Source organism: Poecilia reticulata, linkage group LG3, assembly GCF_000633615.1.
Source record: "Poecilia reticulata strain Guanapo linkage group LG3, Guppy_female_1.0+MT, whole genome shotgun sequence".
NCBI classification, from domain to species: Eukaryota; Metazoa; Chordata; class Actinopteri; order Cyprinodontiformes; family Poeciliidae; genus Poecilia; species Poecilia reticulata.
In genome coordinates this window covers 18,208,852-18,229,255 of record NC_024333.1, presented here as the reverse complement: position 1 = coordinate 18,229,255, position 20,404 = coordinate 18,208,852, and the positions used below count along the sequence as shown (strand labels likewise).

Below are 20,404 nucleotides of genomic sequence, written 5' to 3'. Positions count from 1 at the left end.
TGGATGGATGGATGGATGGATGGATGGATGGATGGATGGATGGATGGATGGATGGATGGATGGATGGATGGATGGCATTAAAAGCAGCACATACTCCTCCTTCCTCTCTGGGTTCTAACTCAGGAAGTAGGTATGGCTTTGTGACGTCCTTCTCTTCACTACCACAGCTGCAGTGTGATGGTCTCTTTCCTCTTTGGTGGGTGATGGGCAGTCTTGCTGCCGGGGGTTTGTGCAGATGCCTGGCTACCCGGATGACTGGGTCCGGGCTTTATTTGCATAGGGGACTAGGTCGGGAAGTTCGGTGACCTGCTTCACTCACAGTGCCTCTTTCTGCCTGAGGGCTGCTATTGCTGTGCTTTACTGCCAACGTATCACTATTTAAGGCTGTGGGGGTGCCTGGTGTGTGTCTGACTGGGGCTGCTGTCGCATTTATGACTGAAGGCTACTTGCTCTTTGCTGCTCTTGGGTAATGAGTGCTGCAGGCTTCCTGCCCTTCTCACCACTCTTAACTTTGCGACTTCAGGTGACAAGTTCATATACACATCCCCTCCACTGGCACAAACATGCATCCACACACCCACAAATCCATGCAAATAAGCTAACTAGTTGTAGGTTATACCAATATGTCAATCATTCAATTAAAAATTTGTCTTAAGACATTGGTTTTATGTAAGGCAGCAAGCTGCTCTATAAGGTATGCCTGAAATGCCAAGACAGAAAACATGAAGAAACAGGAGTTGATGTCCCACAAACTTGACTTTGTTCTGAACATTTAGAGCCACGCAAAATTGCCATTTTCAATACTTTTTGCATTATAGGCACAATAGTAAACAGCTTGATGGTAACAACATCCAGTCAACTTTGGGTTAAAGTTCAACTAACATAAATGTTTCTGGAAGGAAAGCTGAAAATTAACTGCTGAAAATTCATAGTTACAAGAGGAGCATATGCAAAGTCCACCTTTAAAGACCATCCATAGATGTAAAGACCTTCCAGATGTGATACAATAGTGCTAGTGATCCACTTTAAAGCTTGTGCTCTCAATCAAAACAGCCTTCAATTATCTACAAATGTTCAGCTAATGGTATATCTTAAAAAATCCTGATATGTATTAATACCAAATAAAATAGAAAGTTTAATCGACTATTGTAGTTCATTACATTTCCAAGAAAAAAAGAGAAAAAACCCACAAATTATGATTTTGCTCCACTAACACTCAGTCTGACCTCATCTTGCAGGGTATGATTCATCAAACTGTGTATGAGTCAAGTAATAATGAAGATCAACTTTTAATATGGACATCTGCCATGTGTTGAAAAGGATTGCAGGCTGACACTCAATATTGCAGAGACCCTGTTACGGCTGTTAAACCCCATGGAAGTCAGCAGTCTGCTCAAGCTGCTCCCTATTTGGTCCACTGATCAAAGCAATGAAGCATGAGTGCCTTTGGCCTCTGCCCATTGAAAAACTGCCCACTGGAGGAGAACATGATGATGTCTTGTGGGTGGTTTGCTTGAGGCAATTCTCACTTTACTCACCTAATCCTGAAGGGAATATTCAAAAGCTCTGCTGATATTGATGCAAAATGCATTCTGTCTGTTTGCTTTGTTTGCAGATGAGCTCAAGGAAAAACTGCAGGACTTTGTGTCAGAAACAAACGGTCAGCGTCCAGGATTTATAAAGATAGTGCGGCACACAAGGCAGGAGGGGCTGATCCGGTCCAGAGTGAGTGGATGGAGGGCTGCCACTGCCCCAGTTGTTGCCCTATTTGATGCCCACGTTGAGTTCAATGTCGGCTGGTGAGTCACTCACAAGTGCAGCGTGAAGTGATATTAGCTAGGTTTAACAGATTGGCACAAGTTCTTCAGTCATTTAAAGTCAGTTTATTCTGGAAATTTAGAATAATGCATCATGTTTCATTAAATCTTGAGTAGATTAATGTAATGCTAAAAAGTTAGCATTGCATATAAAATGTAATTGATAAGTAATTGTACGACTGAGAAATTTAATTTCTCCTTTTTAATTTCTCAAGCAACCCAATAACTCAAATGTGTCTGTATGTACATTGTATTCGTTACATTACTGTGTATGCTATTAGCTATAATTCTTAGTATCCATAATGTTCTAAATATGTATGTTTACTTTGCACTATTATGACACACACACACACTTAAGCAATTTGTGCAATGCTGAAACCTTCAACCAGATGCATAAACTATAAAAATAAAACAAAATTCAGGTGAATCCCTTGAGCTGGTAATTATCAAGAATAGGTTTGCTGTGAAGTTCCATGCAGTTAATCCACTCTTCATACTTTGCATTTATATGCATGTTTTTAAAGCAATCTGAATAAAAAAGGGATTATGACACTGACAGTTATGGGTCAGTGTCACTGTTAGTTATGGGTTCTTACTATGTAAACATGCGTTTAAAACAATGGTCTTAGCTATGTATAAAATGCATGTATACTATTTTTGTTCAAAGTTGTATGTCAGCTTGAGACAAGGAATTGGATTTGTGGAAACTGTTTTAAAATTCTGGCATACAGATAACATTTTCTCAAGACAAACACGGGGAAACTGAAACCACATTTAAACTGTCCAACTCTGTTTTTTCTGATCATTACAACACAAAGGTGTGTGACCTGTTATACAGGCAACGTGTTTATCCATCACAAAACAAACATGGGTTTCAGCCTGATGTTGTACTTGTTTGAACTGATACACTTTTCTGCCTCTCATTTGTTATTCAAGTGTTTCTCATAAAGCACTGGAACATTTCCTCTGAAAAGCGAAACTCGGTTTCTTCTATTATAATATGCAGAAGTTACTTTGAACCTGTTTTGTTTTTTTGTTTTTTTACATTTATTTAGGAGAGGTTTTACTTGATTTACAATAACAATATCAAATACATTTGCATTTCTTTGAAAAAAAAACACCCTGTTATAACAGTGGCGTCCGTAGAGAATGTTTGTGTGATTAATAGATATAGGAGACCCCTAACTACTCAGGAGCTGAAATCTGACATTAGGGAATTAGAAGAAAAACATTTTACCATCAGAGAAATTGCAAATGGTTTGGACAGTTCCTAAATTCCTACAAGTGTTGCTTAAACAAGATGTTACTCAGCACAATGTGATTTATACCCATTACTGTGGCAGAAATCAATCATTTTACCTAAAATGTCAATCTATTGATAATATTCTTTGAACAACATTAATATTATTTTAAGTTCTTTATGCTGCGATACAATTAGCAGACAAAGGTAGCTTGTTTTCTCAAGTGCTTTAATACTAATGGCTCACTGTAAAAGTTGTTAGCTTTGTGTGTGTTGCATGGCTAATAAATAAATTGTTCACACTAATACAAATTTTGTAATTTTCTCTAATGTTTTTCTGTCGTATTGTTTTCTCTTTCAAATCTACAAACTATAACAATCCGTAAATGAATAATGTATAGTATAATGCCAAATGTATTGGATGACTTGCTTTTACGCTCACATTAACTTTAATGACATCCCAGTTTTAGTACAAAGGCTTTAACATGACATTTCCCCACCGTTTGCAGTTGCAACAGATTCAACTGCAAAGGGATGGCAAAGGATTTCTACAGTGATCTACTGTTCCAATTTACAATTGGTAAATTGTAAATTTACCAATTGTAAATTTACAATTGGTAATTTCAGCGTTACCAATTATAACATAAATTACCCAAAATGTCTTGGTAATGGTTCACGACTCATTCAAAAGCTCAACTCTTGGAAAAACCGTCCCACACTACAGTCTGCTCTGCACCTAACTTCACACTTTTACAACATGCGGTCAGGCCATCCTCTTTGTAATTCAATTGCAAGACAGAGCTGGTGTTTTCACTGGCTATAGAGTCCTGTGGTGGCACGCTTTATACCTTCAGCTGACCCTTTGCCTTGCACTTGTTGATGAAAGACTTGGATACAAGTGCTCAGTCATGGAAACACATGTACTGTTCCTGTACTAATCTGAAGCTATTGACTCTGCAGACAGCTGATGGCCTCTGTGCACTATTTACCTCTGCATCTGCTGACCCCTCTGTCTCTCCACTTTGTGTTGCTTTCATTCCCAAGTGTATCTTCTTTGTTATAATACTAGCATAGCTACATTATCTAGTTGTGAAGAGATTTCTTGATTGAACTTGCACAGATGGGATCCTGTCCTCGTTCGACAGTGGAATTCATGTAGCTCCTGAGAGTGACCCTTGTTTTCATACAGAAGTTATCTTGTTTATAAGTAGATATCTTTTTTTTTCAGATTTTATTGGAAATCATTTTTGAAACATGTTCAATGGAGAGTAAAGTTGTCAAACTAAATGCAAATGATGACATTAAAATATTTCGTCATGTTGTCAGGGCTGAACCAATACTGCTGAGAATTAAAGAGGACAGAACACGCATAATCTCGCCGTCGTTTGACAACATCAAGTATGACACGTTTGAGATTGAAGAGTATCCACTGTCCGCCCAGGGCTTTGACTGGGAACTCTGGTGCCGCTACCTTAATCCACCCAAGACCTGGTGGCACAGGGGCAACAAAAGTGACCCAATCCAGTAAGTAAAATAATCCAGCTGCACAGTTATATGTTTGACATTAAATTAGTAAATGTCAGTAATCTAAAAATACTAGATTGTGATCTTTAACATTATTACATATATATATATTGGGGGTCCTTACTGTCATGGAACAAAACTGATCTTCATTCTAAATGTTTCAGGAGCCCGGCTCTGATTGGCTGCTTTGTGGTGGACAGACTGTACTTTGAGGAGATTGGTCTGCTGGATGAAGGCATGGAGGTGTACGGGGGAGAAAATGTGGAGCTGGGCATCAGGGTGAGTAATGCCTCTGGCCATGAAGTCCATTGTTTATTCAGGAAATGTGAGGGGAAAATATTACAGTGGCTGTAAAAGTGGAAAGCTCCAGGCTTCACCTTTTTCCATAAAACCATAGAAGTACTGGATACATGGTATTTGATTTAAGTGTGTGGCATGTGTATTCAAAGCAGTATTTTGGTGGTGTTGCAGTATGTTAAAGAAATTTGTGCTTTTTTCAGAGTGGTGCTGTAATTGCTGGGCATTTCTAAATTCCAAAACTAGTTGAAAGCACTTTAGTTTGTCACAAAAAATGTCTGCCTTTGAGTCTGAATCAATTTTAGCAGGGATTCACACCACAGCTGGCTTGATCTTTGGCTTATCCGCAAAGCTCCTGTGACATAAATTTCAGCGTCTGTTCGTGCCTGCAAGAATCCTTTAGGCCTCTTTGTGTTGCAACTGAATGCAGCCCCGATTTTAGTGACAATGCTGAGTCTGCACAACAATGACAATAAAAACCCCATTGCGAAGGTGATAAAAAGGACACAACAGACAAGGAATCAAATTTGCAGTAGCACACTTCTTTTTAAAAAAACACCAGATTTAAAAGAAATACACATTTTTGATCATTTATCACTTTTGAACATCAGGAATTAAAAAGCTTTCCCAAATCTATGGTCAGATATCACTCAAAAAAAACTTTTTTTTCCCAATATACTGCTCTATTATTTCCGCCTACAGTGCTGTCATGGCAACCGCAAGCCCATGAATGAATCCTTCCAATTGATCTCAAAATGCTATGAACACATGCAGGCTTATGCATGTCTGTAATATTCCAACAGTTTATCCACATGTAGCTGGGGAGTTATGTTAGTTATTATCTATTTTAGCATATATAGATATTTACTGCAGAAGAAAAGCTGGTTGGGCAGTTTCAGAAAACCCCAGCCTGTAAAATGTAACAAGGTAAACGTCATCCCAGGTATTATTTAAAAGGTAATTCATGATTCTTCAGGGAGATTGTTAGAAACCAGTGAAATAGTCACCTTGACTTTGCAGATCACATTTTTTTAACGACTTGACCCAACACTTCTAAAATAGTCAACACAGCAGAAGAAATAATCCTTTAGCTACTGTGCATGTGTATGGCCCCCATACCTTCTTACTTGTGTAGTTTTAGCAAGAACAAAAAAGTCAATACTGATTGATTCCGAGTCTGAACAATCACCTCCCCTCCCCCCCCCCGATGATCCGTCTGTAGAGACTTTTCAGCATTAAAGTCTGTGTTACTTTTTATAATGCTGGACAGAGCAGACAGATGTACCCTCTCTATAATTTCCACCATATCATTATGTTATACACCATCAGCTCTGCCTGTGAACCACAAAAATACACGGTGTGTGTTTATTATAGCTGTATGACACACAGAAGTGTCAGAGCAGGAGCTGTCCTTCTCAAGGATTGGTAATAGTAGCTCACAGCAAAGTTACAAAGACCATTATATGAGCTAACAGCCTTTTCAATAAAAGCAAGAGAGGAGTGCCTTTTTCTGTTCGTACTGAAGTCTACTGTGGAAAGGAATTTCAGAGCAGGATGCCAAATGTAGATTTATCCATCCTAGCTAATAACAGAGATCCAATTAGCAGAACAGAAGGAAGACTAATCCCAGAAATCATTTAGCTGCCATATTTGGATTTTTGTTCACAGCTTTAAAACAGAACACATTCGTCAAATGTTGTGTTAACATCACTTTAGTTCAAAACCGTTGTTAGGATTAATTTTGTGCTGACATTTACAAACTATAATTAACCCAACTGCTTTACTGAGTTGCTATTTAGGTAGGTACGTAGAATTATTGTCTTTGTCTAACATTGCAATGACATTTTGTCGACAGCATGTCTGACTACAAGACACTGCAAAATTGGTCACAGTAAAAAAAAAAATGGTTAAAAAGCAGGCATACTTTAAGGAAAATATGGATTTAAAGTTAGGCCTATATATTTTAGACCCAAGATTTGAAATCCCAGAAAGAGTAGTCCACAACCTTGCACCTGCTATTCTGTGTTGCAATTTCACATATCACAGTGAAATTACAGATTTACCTCCTAAAGGTTCTGAAATAGGTTGTTATATAAATATTTATATTAATCAGGCATACTAAAGAGGAGCAGTATCTAAATCATTCAGGATAAAATGCTCTGAGGTTCAGGGTTGGGAACCACTGCGATGGAGCACCAGCAGAGTTTGCCCGCCTGCAGCATACTGGTCATGGCCCCCAGACCGGCTGCCAACAAAGGGCTGGCTCTCTTCGTGTCCTCAGAGATACATTTGAACAAGGCCAGCAGCTACAGTCCTTGGCCACAACTTTATGAGGTTCAGTGGTAAAACGGTTAAAATAAGCGATGGTTTTCTTTTTATGTTTTTTGCTTTGTGGAAACATTATATTGTGACACCACTATCTGTTAGTTTTATTGGATTCTCTGGGGTATTTAGTGAAATACTGTGGATTCTTTCATGGTGCTTTTACGTGCTAGACGAGATAAATCTAGTTGTAGAGTTATAGTTTCACCAGATAAACAATGTCCTTGTTTATCTGGACATTATTTGTCTAACCAAAAGCCATACAAACTGCTTTGTGTGGTTAAAAAGAAAAAGAAAAACCTTGAAAATAGAGACCTCATCTGACTGTTGAATCAGGCAGGCTCCTGACGGCCACAGGCCCTGTGCGGAAACTCTATGACCCACAAGTAGTCCTTTAGCCTTAGAGCACAGTGCTCTGATTGGATGGAAGGGAATCATAAGATCTTCATGATGAGATGGAGCCTGGTTATTGTACGCTTTTTAGGTACGAAGAAGAATTTTAAATTACTTCTGTATTGTACAGTGAGTCACAGAAATATTGCCTCTTTTTTTCATTTTTGCCAATATTTCAGCTGCTGCAATTTGGATGAGCTGAAGATTTCTTTGAGAGATTTTGGGACATCCAGGTAATAATGCATTGTATTAATCAAGCCTCGAGGTAACAAAGGTATGAACTAGATTTTCAGCATCATTCTGAGGCAATATGCAATTCTCTCCATTCCTCTGCCTCCTCAAAGGCTGGATCTGTATGGACTTTGAGATTTAAAGCTTCCAAAGGGTGCATGGTAACGTGGACATGCATGCACAATTGGACAGCTTACAACTATATTCAGTTTAAGGGAAATATAAGGCCAGTTTTATTCTGCCAGAAATAGTGAATGTTTGTAAGGAATTTTCCAGTTTTCAGCAGTCACTCACCGTTAAGAACATTTAGTTTTCCATTATGATCCGCAGTCTGTTTAGTTTTCTTAAACAGAAAAAATATGCCTCTCATGACTAAGTCTTCATGTCAGCACATTTAACCAAAACAATGGTGTCATTAACAACTGAAAGTTAGTGTCAGTGATTGGGTTCACAGCCATGTCAGAGTTTATTTAAAGCTTCCAACTTATGCATCCCTGGGATTTAGATTTCTGATACTTCCTGAGATTACACATGCATACATCTGGATATTGTGTATTTATATTGCTGTGCAAATGCACAGCTGCGGTTCTTGCTCATGGCAGGTTTTTGTTCCACTTTGTTGACTTTTGATGTGTAATTTAAAAATGCTAACAGAAAACAGAAGTTTGCTTGATGTTACCCTGATCCCACGAGTCTCTTCTATGGAGCAAGTAAATGTTTTAAAATCATTCTTGTGACAAACATTCTGCAGCATGTCCATGAAAAAGGTAATTTGCAGAAACTGGAAACTGTTATGTTTGTGCAATTATTGACAAAAATACAAAAAGAAAAAGAAAAAAAAACACATTTGACAAATACACAAACTAGTACAAAACTGCACATACAGACATGGTAAGACCAAAACAACTAAACTTTGTTATTCTTACCATTCTTTTCACAAATATAAGAGTATTTTTCAGAAATATAATTTATTTGTTGTAGAATGCTAATGGTTGGTTGATTTATGGACGAAGCAAACATTAGAATGAAGAATTTTTCTTTGTCTTTCATCATGTGGAGTCTCACAAATAAGCTAAGATAAAATGCACAAAACCGAATACACTCACAAAACTGTAGCCTTTAGCATCTTTCAGACTTTTAGAGGTGACCACAGCAATAAAGTCTCTCAGCTATTATCTGTTTTCAGGAAACCCAGTGGCAATGGAAGCGTGGTGATGTCCATTTCCACTAAAGACATGGACATCTTATATGTACCCATATTGATCCAGTGGATGCAGCAAAATTGTGATGATAGCTTCCTGCTACAATAGCCTGAAATAGAGTCCTGGTAAATGTAACCGGTGTCCAGGATGAATCACACCGCAGTGCTTCGGTTACAACATAAATCTGAAATGTCTCTTTGAGTTCTGCCTGTCTGTATGTGTTGAAATTTTTCTTTGAAAGCCTAACGTAATCATACCTCAAACCAAACATGCAAGATCATCTGAGGTGGTCCTGCAACATAGTCTGTAGAGAATACATCTAAAATTACCTCAGGACCTCGAAACGAAATTATAATTAAAGAAATTTCCCCAAACACCCGTGAATCCTGAATGTTGCACTTTTGAAGACAGCCTGGGACAATGCATCAAAACAAGAGCAAAGCAAATCTCCCTCTGAGGTTTTCTTGAAAAATGAGGATCATTGAGAGCTATGAACAACTATTATCTAGCAGGCTTTATGAACATTACTTATGGAAATGGAAACAAAACACCATAACTGTCATCATCATAATGATTTACACTGAAGGTTTCTGATGAAAACTCATCAATCAATTAGTATTAGCTCTAAATCAAGCATGTTCCAAAAATTGTAGTAAATAATATATCGTTCATACAAAAACCAAACAGAGTTTGGTCAGTGTTAATACAATAAGTGTCACTTTACCACAGCAATTTCCACTTATGTCTAAGTCTCAAGTTTTCAACTTCAGTATTCATAATAGAAAACTCAGACCTAACATCTACAGTATCCTAAATATAATTACTGTCACTGAAAATCAGTTTCAAGTAAACAACCTGGGCATCTTTACCTTTCTCTGCATTGATGTTTTGACTTTCTCCTTTGAGCACAGAAAGAAGGCTTTAGGTTATCATTAAAGGTGAATAACTAAGTGTTAGACCACAGACTCAGGCTATAATTGTAGAACAGCACTGATGGAGTTTCATGACCCCTGGACTGCAGAAAATCCATCGTCTCCCACTATGTAATCTCAGACCAACAGCTCAATCAATAAGAAAGTCTTTTGTCTAACAGGTGATGTGAATAGTGATGGGACTCTGGTACAGAATGAAAACTATCATGAGGTGCCTCCTGCTGGTAATATACTAGTCAAATATAATTCAGTACTGGGAAATAAAAATAGTTCACAGTAGCCAGCAAGATACTCATTTTTATGGTTTCCTTTTTATCTATGTGACATTTTAAAATGTTATTTTTTGCTGCAATATTGACAGGCAATCTACATTTTAACAAGCAGCAGTCTACTTGGATTCGATAGGCCCCATTACTCAGTTTCGAAATGGATTTATGAATTTTTTTTATTACCTTCAAAGGATTACATGGTGCAGCTCCAAAACTCGCATAACTGACTTTTTCATAGGCTATAATACCTTCTATATTATTGAATTTATTTATGAAACCAAGAGATATAAAATATAAAAAGCCACATCTCTACATTTCTTATAGTGTTTCAAATTTAATTTGACTTTGCAAAGAGCTCTAGGTACTGCTTCATAGAATGTGACATAAAATAAACCCAGAAATGTTTTAATTTATACTAACAAACAATCTGCAAATGTTAATCTCTGAAAATCCACAAATCTAAAGACAAGGAGCAGACTTATTTTTGTGTGACTTTGGTTCCCCTGCTTTGTCTGAAATACACCTTCAGTTCCTCCAGTGTAACCTCAAACAGATAACAAATCTGAGTTTAAAAGGGAGTTGATAATACATAGCATTTTTAGGGAGACTTTTTCATTTGTACGGTTATAGTTTAGTTAATCCACAGCAATATCAATGCTGTTTTTAGTGCTGCAGGTCTCTGTAGTACCATTTCCTACAGAATCCATCAAATGATCAGCTACAAATCTTCAAGACTGGCTACAAATCAAAATATTGTTTGCTGATGAGATTGTCCACCTGATGTTTTTCAATCACTTTGTTTAATTGGTCATTGTATTTTAACTGCGATCCAGAATACTGTCTCTCAAACACCTAACGCAGCACTGTCTCAAACACTTACAGACGGCACATTTAAAAATTGCTTGGCTGTGGTTTTGTTCGTTTTATCAATTCATTTATTTTCCGACTCAAAACTGATGTGCATTGAAGAAATGCTTAAAGAGGTTTTATTTTCTTAAATTATAGGCGAGCATCAGTCTAGGGCTTCTCTGAATTCTTTGAAGCCCCTGATGGTTTGTCACTGGATTAGCATGTAAATAGAAGACAGGCTAGTAAAATGTGTGAAACTTTTCACTTTAAAGGATTCTTGTGTACAACAATGAGTAAAGATTTAAACAGAAATGGGATTTTTTTTTTCTGCCGCTTCTTTCCAGCAAAACTGAGCAAGACGTGATTTCAGTTTGAAGTTTTTTTTTTTTTTTTTTTGGAAGATGCACCTTACCAAGCATCTCCTGGGATTTTCCCATACTCAGAAATATTCACAATATCTGAATATAAATTGAGTAATTTCCCTCCGGAGTTTAAATCCTTCTACACAAATCATAACAGGGTGTTTTAGTCTGATCTAGACCACCTTTGTTTTGAATACCTTCATGAAAGTTTTCTGGGGCATTTAATTATCAGTAACCCTGTGTTTGGACACTAAAAAAGGTTGTTGGAAAATAATTACCACAACCCAAATAACTATGTTAAATAAACCAATCAAGAAAATTTTTCCAAAGTACTCTAAAATGTGGATAGATAAATGCAATATTTACAGATCTATTCATAATTCAACAATTCTGTGTGAATTTTCTCTCTGCTGTCCCTATGGAATACTGCAGCCTTGTCTTCCATGATTTACATTTGTTTATTTATTCATTTGTTCTTCTAATTTATTTATTTTCAAGGGTGGCATTCAAAATCCAGTGGGGATCAAGAAAAAAAGAAAACCCCCAAAAAGATGCAGACATGGTTTGGCATTTAAAATAAGATCCACATTCTGTACCAGCCTAATTCAGTTTTTTACATCAGTTTCTCTGCTGCAGTTTTTCCCTCCTGCCTTTCACACAGCAGCAGCCTTTCTAAGTACACTTACACATTGAGTTTTCAAGACACTTGGCAGCATCTTACCACACAACCCTTGTGAATTTAGACTGTACTTTCTCCCCATGTCATCCAAGAAGTGTCCGTACCATCTGCTGTAGGACTCTGAAGTTAGTTTTCTGTGACTTTAGCTGCATGTAATGAAGCTCTTTTGGGATTTATTGGTGCATATTAACCCAAATTTCATATGAGCTGATAAAAATCTGAACATTATAAATTCTTTATTTTCTGTCTACCATCTACTGATCTGCTGCTTTATAGTTTGAGATGAAATAGTGAAGAGGAGTTATAAGTATTTCAAAAGATTTGGACCAGAATCAAATTTTAGATTTTTGTTGTGTTTGTCTTTACTTTTATATATCAAAAGCAACAATTTCGGCTTTAAACAATTTTCAGTAAAAAACAGACTCAGTGGAAGCTAGAAACCATTAAAACTAGAAACGTTATACAAACATTGACAAATTCTGACATAGCAAATATTTTAATGTACTTTTCAAATAAATATGTAAATAGATACTTCAGTTGGAATTTTATTACCATTATTACATAAATAAGACTTTAGAAACTAAGGACAGCCTCTACAGAGGAGATGCCTGGTTAGTATGTGCTGTGACTAAGTGGATTTTGAAAACTTTAAGCCATTTAAAGTTTGGGTAATCTTTTTATGTTAATTAAGGACCCAAGCGAGTAAGAGGGATGATAACCTATATTCCCTAAACCTTTATTGAAACTTGAGAATCACTCATCATTTTCTCATTAGTGTCTTCATTTATTAGATAAGAAGTCTTGAAAAGTTTTACATTATTAACAAATCAATACTAGGAAAACGGAACCCCAGTTCTTTTACGGAGAATGTTGTACATAGTGGGTTTTTTAAATACTTAAATATCCTGAAATTATGATAATCAGGTATGCAGAACAATTTACAAAATATCCAGCAGATATTTCCAAGTCTTGACATAATCAAGTCTTTACATACTTGTACGAAAACAATAAATTCTGAGGACAAACGATGATAGAAGCGTGCCGTAGTGGGTTGGCTGCCGTAGAGATTTTTTATGAAGTATAAAGTAAGATTCGATTTGACTTCAAAGTACTTCATAATTGCTTAGAGGAGAACTTGACAGTGTAACTTCACAAATTTCTTTAAATTGTCAATATATTCTCACTGTAATACAGGAGGCTGTCACTGTGAGATGAAAGTAATGGTCATGGGGCTTTTAGCAGAATAGCTCCTCCTGATCCCCTCCAGGAAGATGTCACAGCTGAACAGCATGCCAGGCCAGATGTAGCTTTTATGAAGAGAAAACAAAAAGGAAAACATAAAATAAATGGTTGGGCAGAGTGAGGAACGGTCAGTTTTGTCCTCCAACAGCCTAAAGCAACATAACTGCACTAGTCAGGATGACATAAGCCACAGAGGAATGTTTTTTTAGCCTTGTCTTAACTATATGACTGCTACTTCTCTGTGTTATGATCCTGACTTACTACTTTTGTTTTCCTTTATGTTTCTGCTTTATCATTTCTTTATTGTTTATTTGCTGTCTTGACATTTTAGGGTTAGGGGTTAGGCTTAGTTTTATTTTTTTTTCTGTGTGAATGAGAATGAATGAATAAAAGATCTTCCACTTTTAGAAACTGTAGGAACTGACAGTCTGAGAACCAAGTGCTCTCAGACTGCTCTCAGTGTTTTCTTCTCTCTATGGGTGATAGTAGTTTATAGTCAAATAAGAAACAATTCAACAGCTTTCTTTAAATGCAATAAAGTCCTCATTCTTATGTTTTAAGTAGCTTATTTTTCCTGTTAGCATTTCTGAATAAAGCTAAACAAAACTGTTGTTCCCATGAAAGGCTTTGTGAGATTTCGTCATAGATCATGGCACAGAAATACATGCATGGTGGAGATAATGTTTTCCTATTTACTTTCACAAAATTGAGTTAGCTGGGAAAAGGCATTAAATTTCCCTTCAGATAATGAAAATTATGATTATCTGGTTCAGATAAAGGATGGTGTAGTCAGACTGAGGCAGTACTGGCTGCCTGCACTGCTTTGAGTTGTGCATCAGGCAGCAAAATATTATTCAGTGTTTTGACTTTAATGCTAACATTAGCTTTGAAATGAAATATTTTACTACTGAAGAACTTTAAAGTCAAGTGAATTAAGAAATATTAGGATGTTTTCACAAGACATTTGAGTTTCTCGGGGGGCAGAAAATTATTTGCTAAAAGACTGCAGAAAAAAAGTAAAACACTTCTAAGAATGGTTGTAAGCAGCAGCATGGAGAACCATTGTTGTGATGACATCCTGAAGGGGGAATGACAGAAAGGATAGAAGCTTCTTAAAGAGACAGAGACTAGTTTCAAGGCTTATGGCTATAATTCGAAGTCAAATTTCCTCTAGATTGTGGTTTGTATATATATATAGCATTTCTATGCTATATATTTACATATTTACTTAATCATGGTATAAAACAGCGCCATATGCCTGGAAAATACATAGTGCTGTCCTTTAAATGTGAGAGCAGTGCTTTATGATGGATCTCTTCTTAATAAATAAATAAATAAAAAGAATAGGGTTTAGTAAGTGTTGCACAGAAGTTTCTACTATTTTGTGCCATTTAACCAATGCTCACTTGGGATTCACTATAGAACCAGAAAGAAAAACCTTCAGCATTAGCTTCATTCACAAATCCTTCACTGGAAGTTTCTAGGCAATCAGCCTCTGTATGTGCAAACATGGTTTGGCTATTTTTAAATTAAGTATCAGGCATAATTTTATAGGAGTATCTCTCTTTATTTATCTGTTCATATTTTGTATCATCTAGGGTATAAGTGTCCGATTCTCAAAAGGCTTGTGCTGTTTGCACCAAGCAGGCTGTTCTCCAGAAAGTTGTTCATAATTCATGAGTGTAAACAGCAAGTTTTAATAAAGCAACCTGCACTGCTAACTTTACATGGATGTCACAGAGTATAAAGTTTACCCTTTCTACCGATGCCCGAGTTGTTGCACAATATTTTGCAAATCTACAAATTGTTAAAATATTGTTTTAGCACAAACTTTATAATTATAGTACATGCCAATAGATAGTGTGTGACCTCCAGAATAATTTAAGATAACCAAACTAACACTGAATAAGAACTTGTGCTGAGCATAGTTTTTGCTTTCGGGGAGAAGGAAAGACCCTATCCTGTGGAAAGAGCATGGAGTGAGTGCAATACTAAGCAATGATGGCCAAGAAAAAGAAGTGGTTTGACAGTTTACAGATTAGCGCAGCTCATATTCCTGGAAACTACATGCAATAATTGAAAAATCTGGTACATGTTTATTAAAAGTTAACGCCCTTTGAAGGAACCATTGCAGTATCATTTACAGTCAGCAGCTCTGCTTTACAGACATTCACATTGGAACATTAGGAAATATTTTATTTCATTCTTGTTCAATTTTTATTTGTTGGTGCAGGAAATGCTGGGGGGAAAAGCAAGAACTGCTTTTCAGTGATAAGAGTGCAGATGTTCTCTATGTATCATGCTGCTTAGACAAATCTGTTTAGCACACCATGCTGTTCCTGTCACAGAATGACTTAGATCGGTTTGATTAACACAATCTCCCACCTCACACTCTCCAGTGATTTGGTCACTGGAGAGTGATTTACAACATAGAGTTTATGACACACTGTCTCTGACTCTGTTGCTCAACAGATAAGATTGTTGCTTTGGGGCTTCAGATTGGTAACCGATCCTAGAGACGGCTCCTGGAGAAGGGAGGGGTATTTTGGGATCACGTCTTGTAATTCAAACCCTGTTACTCCTTTTAACAAAGGAGACAAATCCAGCACTTTGCATTCTGTATGCTGTCTGTTGTCTTTTTCTTTTTTCCTCTCTGGTTTAGGACTGCAATAAACAGACTTTTAAAAGGACATATTAGGGACTTGTGATCTGCTTTATGACCAGAGATTTCTCAGCCTAGGACTATAGGTAACTGATTAGGATTGATAGTACACTTATAATTGCTTGTAATATCACACATTTAAGTTATCTTTCCAGTTTATAAAAGAACCTCTAAACTGGAACATTAAGCTAACTTCCAAGAAAATGTTTTTCATTCGTTCTAACTTTTCTGCCCATTTTACTTGTCGCTGAATGCTAATTTACATTAGCTGAAAAAAAGATGACTACCTTAGTATTTGGGAGAGCAGATACCAAGCACTAAAAATGAGCAAAAATTGGAGCCAACAGTCAATTTTTGTGAATCAGCTCCACCTGGTTTTGCTTCTTTCATTGCAAAGAAAGAAGAAATGTTTTCCCAAAATACATTTGGGAAAACATTTTGTTTAAGGGGATGTGAGAGAATGGCTTGAAGATGGAACAGAAGGTGCGGTGTCTCTCCATGTTTTATGTACATTTTTACAAAGAAGTGCTTTTGCTCTTGTGATTGAGATTGGTTAATTGCGGTGGAGTCGGAGAGACTCGGAGGACGGACCTGACTCCTAATGAAACAAAACAGACCCAAACATCCGCTGGAGGAGGGAAAGCGGTGGTTCCATTGAACACAGTGCGGCTGAAATATGCTTCCATCCCTAAATGACACGAAGCAAGTGTCTGTAATTGTGTTTACACATCTTGTCGGCTATTTGACAGCATGGAAATTGAGAAAATTGTCACACTGAAGACTGCGTATGGGCAAAGTGTCCTATAATTGTTTTGCTGCAGCATTGTTTTTCGCTCACTAGCACATAGGAAAACAGATTGCATGAGTCAAGATGCAAATTAGATGGTGTGTTTGATTGTTCAAATGCAACTGTTGGGAATGGTGATATAAGGCTGCTATGCTTTGACTGCAGCCAGTGAAAATTATGACAGACTCAGATTTGCTGTCTTGACAGCAATGGTTTATTGTAATGAATTTAGGGAACAAAAACTGAAGGCAGTTTACGGATATCCGTCAAGCAAAAGCTCTTAGGCAGACATGAAATGTGACTCAGAACAATAGAAGGATCATTTTTGCACCATTGCATTAAAGATACAAATGACCAACTTCAATATGAAAACGTTGCATTAAAACTAGGCGAAAGATCGCATAAGCCTTTCAAGCAATTTGATTTCTTGAGATTTTTTCAAATCCAATATTTTTGTACCTCTGGTAGCTCAGTGTAATATTCATCAGCCAATGAACTATTTAGATAAAGCTTTTGAACTGAACGTCTCAAAAATGTTCTTATGCAACGTTATGAAATCTGTTGCTGATTCCTAATACTGGTAATACCAATAAATCTGACTTTCATAGTTTTAAAATGTGTCTTATCCAAAGGCTTTTTGACTTAAGACAGCGTCCATGTCATTCACTTGAGATTTTCCTTTTTTTTATTAATGTTTGACTCATTTTTGTTGTAGTCAATCTTGTAACCCTAATGCTACAGCCGCATAGCCGTGTATAAACTACAACCTGAGAAAAAAATAATGCATTGCATGAATACCTTTCTAAACAGAAATTTTCCATCTGAATCATTCATAGACTAAAAAATAAATAGCAAAGGACAAATATACAAAGAGAGACTGCCTCCTACCTCCAGTATTAGATCAGACTGTGCTGCTTCCCTTTTTATTTTCTGCCTTTATTTACTCGGACATCAGCACAACCTTCTGTGTTGCATGAACATCAAGAAATGTGTTTGCTTCATTAAAACAGATGTAATTAAAATATCTGTAAAAACAGATATACTCTTTCTTTATGAATACTGTATTTGGTTCTACCACTGGTTTATACCTAAAACCGCTCAGAAAACTGAAAAAAAAATACCCATTTCTAATCATTTGATTTTTATTTATTGTGTTTGGTGATTAAGTTTTATTTGTTTCAAGAAGGTATGAAAAATACAGTAACACTAATATTAACAAAAAAGTATTTTTTGTCCTTGCTGGTAGATATTATACTTTAATCCAACAAATACAAGTACACACATAAATACACATTAATCATCTTGGTAGTGTGAGAAGTAATCTTGGTTACTTAACCGGCTTTCATGACTATTTTTACTGTTGAAAGGCTTTCCAGTGTCTCGTGAATAATCCCCAAATCAAACCAACAGTTTACCTCACATGTGATGTTTGTTCTTTGTCTCTGATGATGCTGATTTGCACTAAATGCTGTTTGTTACTTTGTTTTGGATGGTAATGAGAGGAAGGAATTTTCTGCACACAGAAAAGCCTCAGTGATGATATTAACCGTATTCATCTAAAACATAGGAGGTCGCGTTGGGGAGTGCTGAGCTCAGCACACACAAGTGATTTCCGAGTACTCTTTACCGTCTCTACAAGTAAAATCATCCTTGATGAGCCCGGATAGAGCTGATCAAAGGGGTTAAAAGCTTCTTCATAGCTCTTTGTGAACCGTTTAAAGTGACCATTTAGATTCTTTAAATACTAATCAAGAGCTTTGTGATCCTCCTGATTAATTATCTGACTTGGCTCCCTCCAAATTATAATATTTATATTTTGAAGAAGGTTTTCTAATGTTTACTAGAAAGGGATTAAATGCATTTGACTGGGTTGCTGAAGTATGTAACAATGTAGTAAAAAGCAAAGAGAATGTAACTATTTCAAGTGGGTTTTTGTAAAGAGGTAACCAACCAAACTGTTGTCTGATTGCATATTAATTGAAAGTGCTTGGAGCATTTTTCACACAATAGGAATGCATAATAAAATGCATATTAATTCACATAATATGCAAAAAAAAAAAAAACCTTCTTAAAATCTTTTTGGAAGAAATGTTAGTTGAAGACACCACAGGTGTGTAAAGTTGCAGAGATTTCTTCCCTGTTTTTCCTGAACGTCCCAGAGAGATTTATTATGTAAAGAGTTAGTGGTATTGGCTTTTCCTCGTCTGCACTGGGATTATTTACATTCTCCAGCACAAAGCCTCCCTCTTCACAGGCAGGGCCGTGGCGGGAGTCCGAGGTGATGAAGGGCAGCTGCTTGTCAACCAGTGCGTGCTTTAAGCAGTCCAGGCATGCTTCCACTGTTGACACTGAGTGGCATACGGAGTTATAGGACATCCCTAAAGTGCATTTACATCACAGCAACAATCAGGTTTTGAGTCTGATGTTAGTTCCTGAATATATACATGTATATATATTTCTACAAACAACAGTAAATCTAAAACTTTCTTGCATAAACTTAGTGATTTTCAGTTTTTATTAGGGTTAAATAAAAACACCCTGAAGTTCCCTGCACTGACTTTTCTTTATATGATCTTTCCATACCAGGTGTGGCAATGTGGTGGCAGTGTGGAGGTCCTGCCTTGTGCTCGTATTGCCCACATCGAACGCGCTCATAAGCCGTACACAGAGGATCTGACGTCTCACGTTCGGCGAAACGCCCTCAGGGTAGCCGAGGTCTGGATGGATGAGTTCAAAAGTCACGTCTACATGGCTTGGAATGTCCCCATTGAGGTGAGTGATTGTGTTAACCTAGTTTTCATTTTTCATTTTATTGATATTTCAACATATGAGCTGTGGTCCCTACAGATTGTAGGAGTGCCTCAGGAACATGGAGCCTTCCGCGAGAAAATATTTTTTACTGTTTTCATTCCCATTAATTAAGACTAAAAGTCATATTTGAATTGTATAGCGAGAAAAATTGCAAACTAAAAAGATTGCAAATTACTAAAATGATGGCCATCTTTGCATCAGAACTGTGGATGTTTGTGTTGTCTATTAAATGCTAAGAAAGAAGAGATGTTGAACAGAAAACAAGCAAAGGTGAAAACAAAATAGTAGCTGCAGCTCAATCTGGGTGAATTTTCCCAGCTAAAATTGGATGCGAATAGTAATAAAATGATTTTACTCTAATGCCACATCTTGTTGGTTGGGGAGGTGGGATTCAACCTGGAGCAGTCAATATTTATTACTGGGGGAGTAAATAAAGTAATTCTCTAAATCCACAAATAATTGTGAATTACTTCAAATTTTATTGGAATTTAAAATTTAACAAAATGAGATCACCAATTAATGAAAATATTTAGGCTCAGTCCTATTTAAAAACTTTTATATACGGCCTTCCAAGGTTACATTGTACAACATTCAGATGAGTGAGACCTCACAAGGTTGTGTAACATAAAAGTTTTGAGATCATAATGAGGGTAAGAATGTGATGAACCTAATGTTTTACAAAACTGTCTTGAATTATCTGCAGGCGAAAAGTGATGCTTGTGAACTTTGTACAAATAAAATATGTAAGTGGAATATATACCAAGTAACAGTTTGTTTCTTACTGA

At 36.7% G+C, this 20,404-nt stretch overlaps 1 protein-coding gene across 2 annotated transcripts in view; it reads left to right on the top strand.

Annotated features, from left to right (window-relative positions):
* galnt18b (UDP-N-acetyl-alpha-D-galactosamine:polypeptide N-acetylgalactosaminyltransferase 18b) overlaps positions 1-20,404 on the top strand; it is a 98,828-nt gene that overhangs the window by 61,804 nt on the left and 16,620 nt on the right. For both annotated transcript variants that reach the window (XM_008405288.2, XM_008405290.2), the window contains 4 exons: positions 1,616-1,799; positions 4,384-4,581; positions 4,746-4,860; positions 19,395-19,580. In XM_008405288.2, coding sequence (XP_008403510.1) covers positions 1,616-1,799; positions 4,384-4,581; positions 4,746-4,860; positions 19,395-19,580 — 683 coding nt within the window. The remainder of the gene's footprint in view (positions 1-1,615; positions 1,800-4,383; positions 4,582-4,745; positions 4,861-19,394; positions 19,581-20,404) is intronic.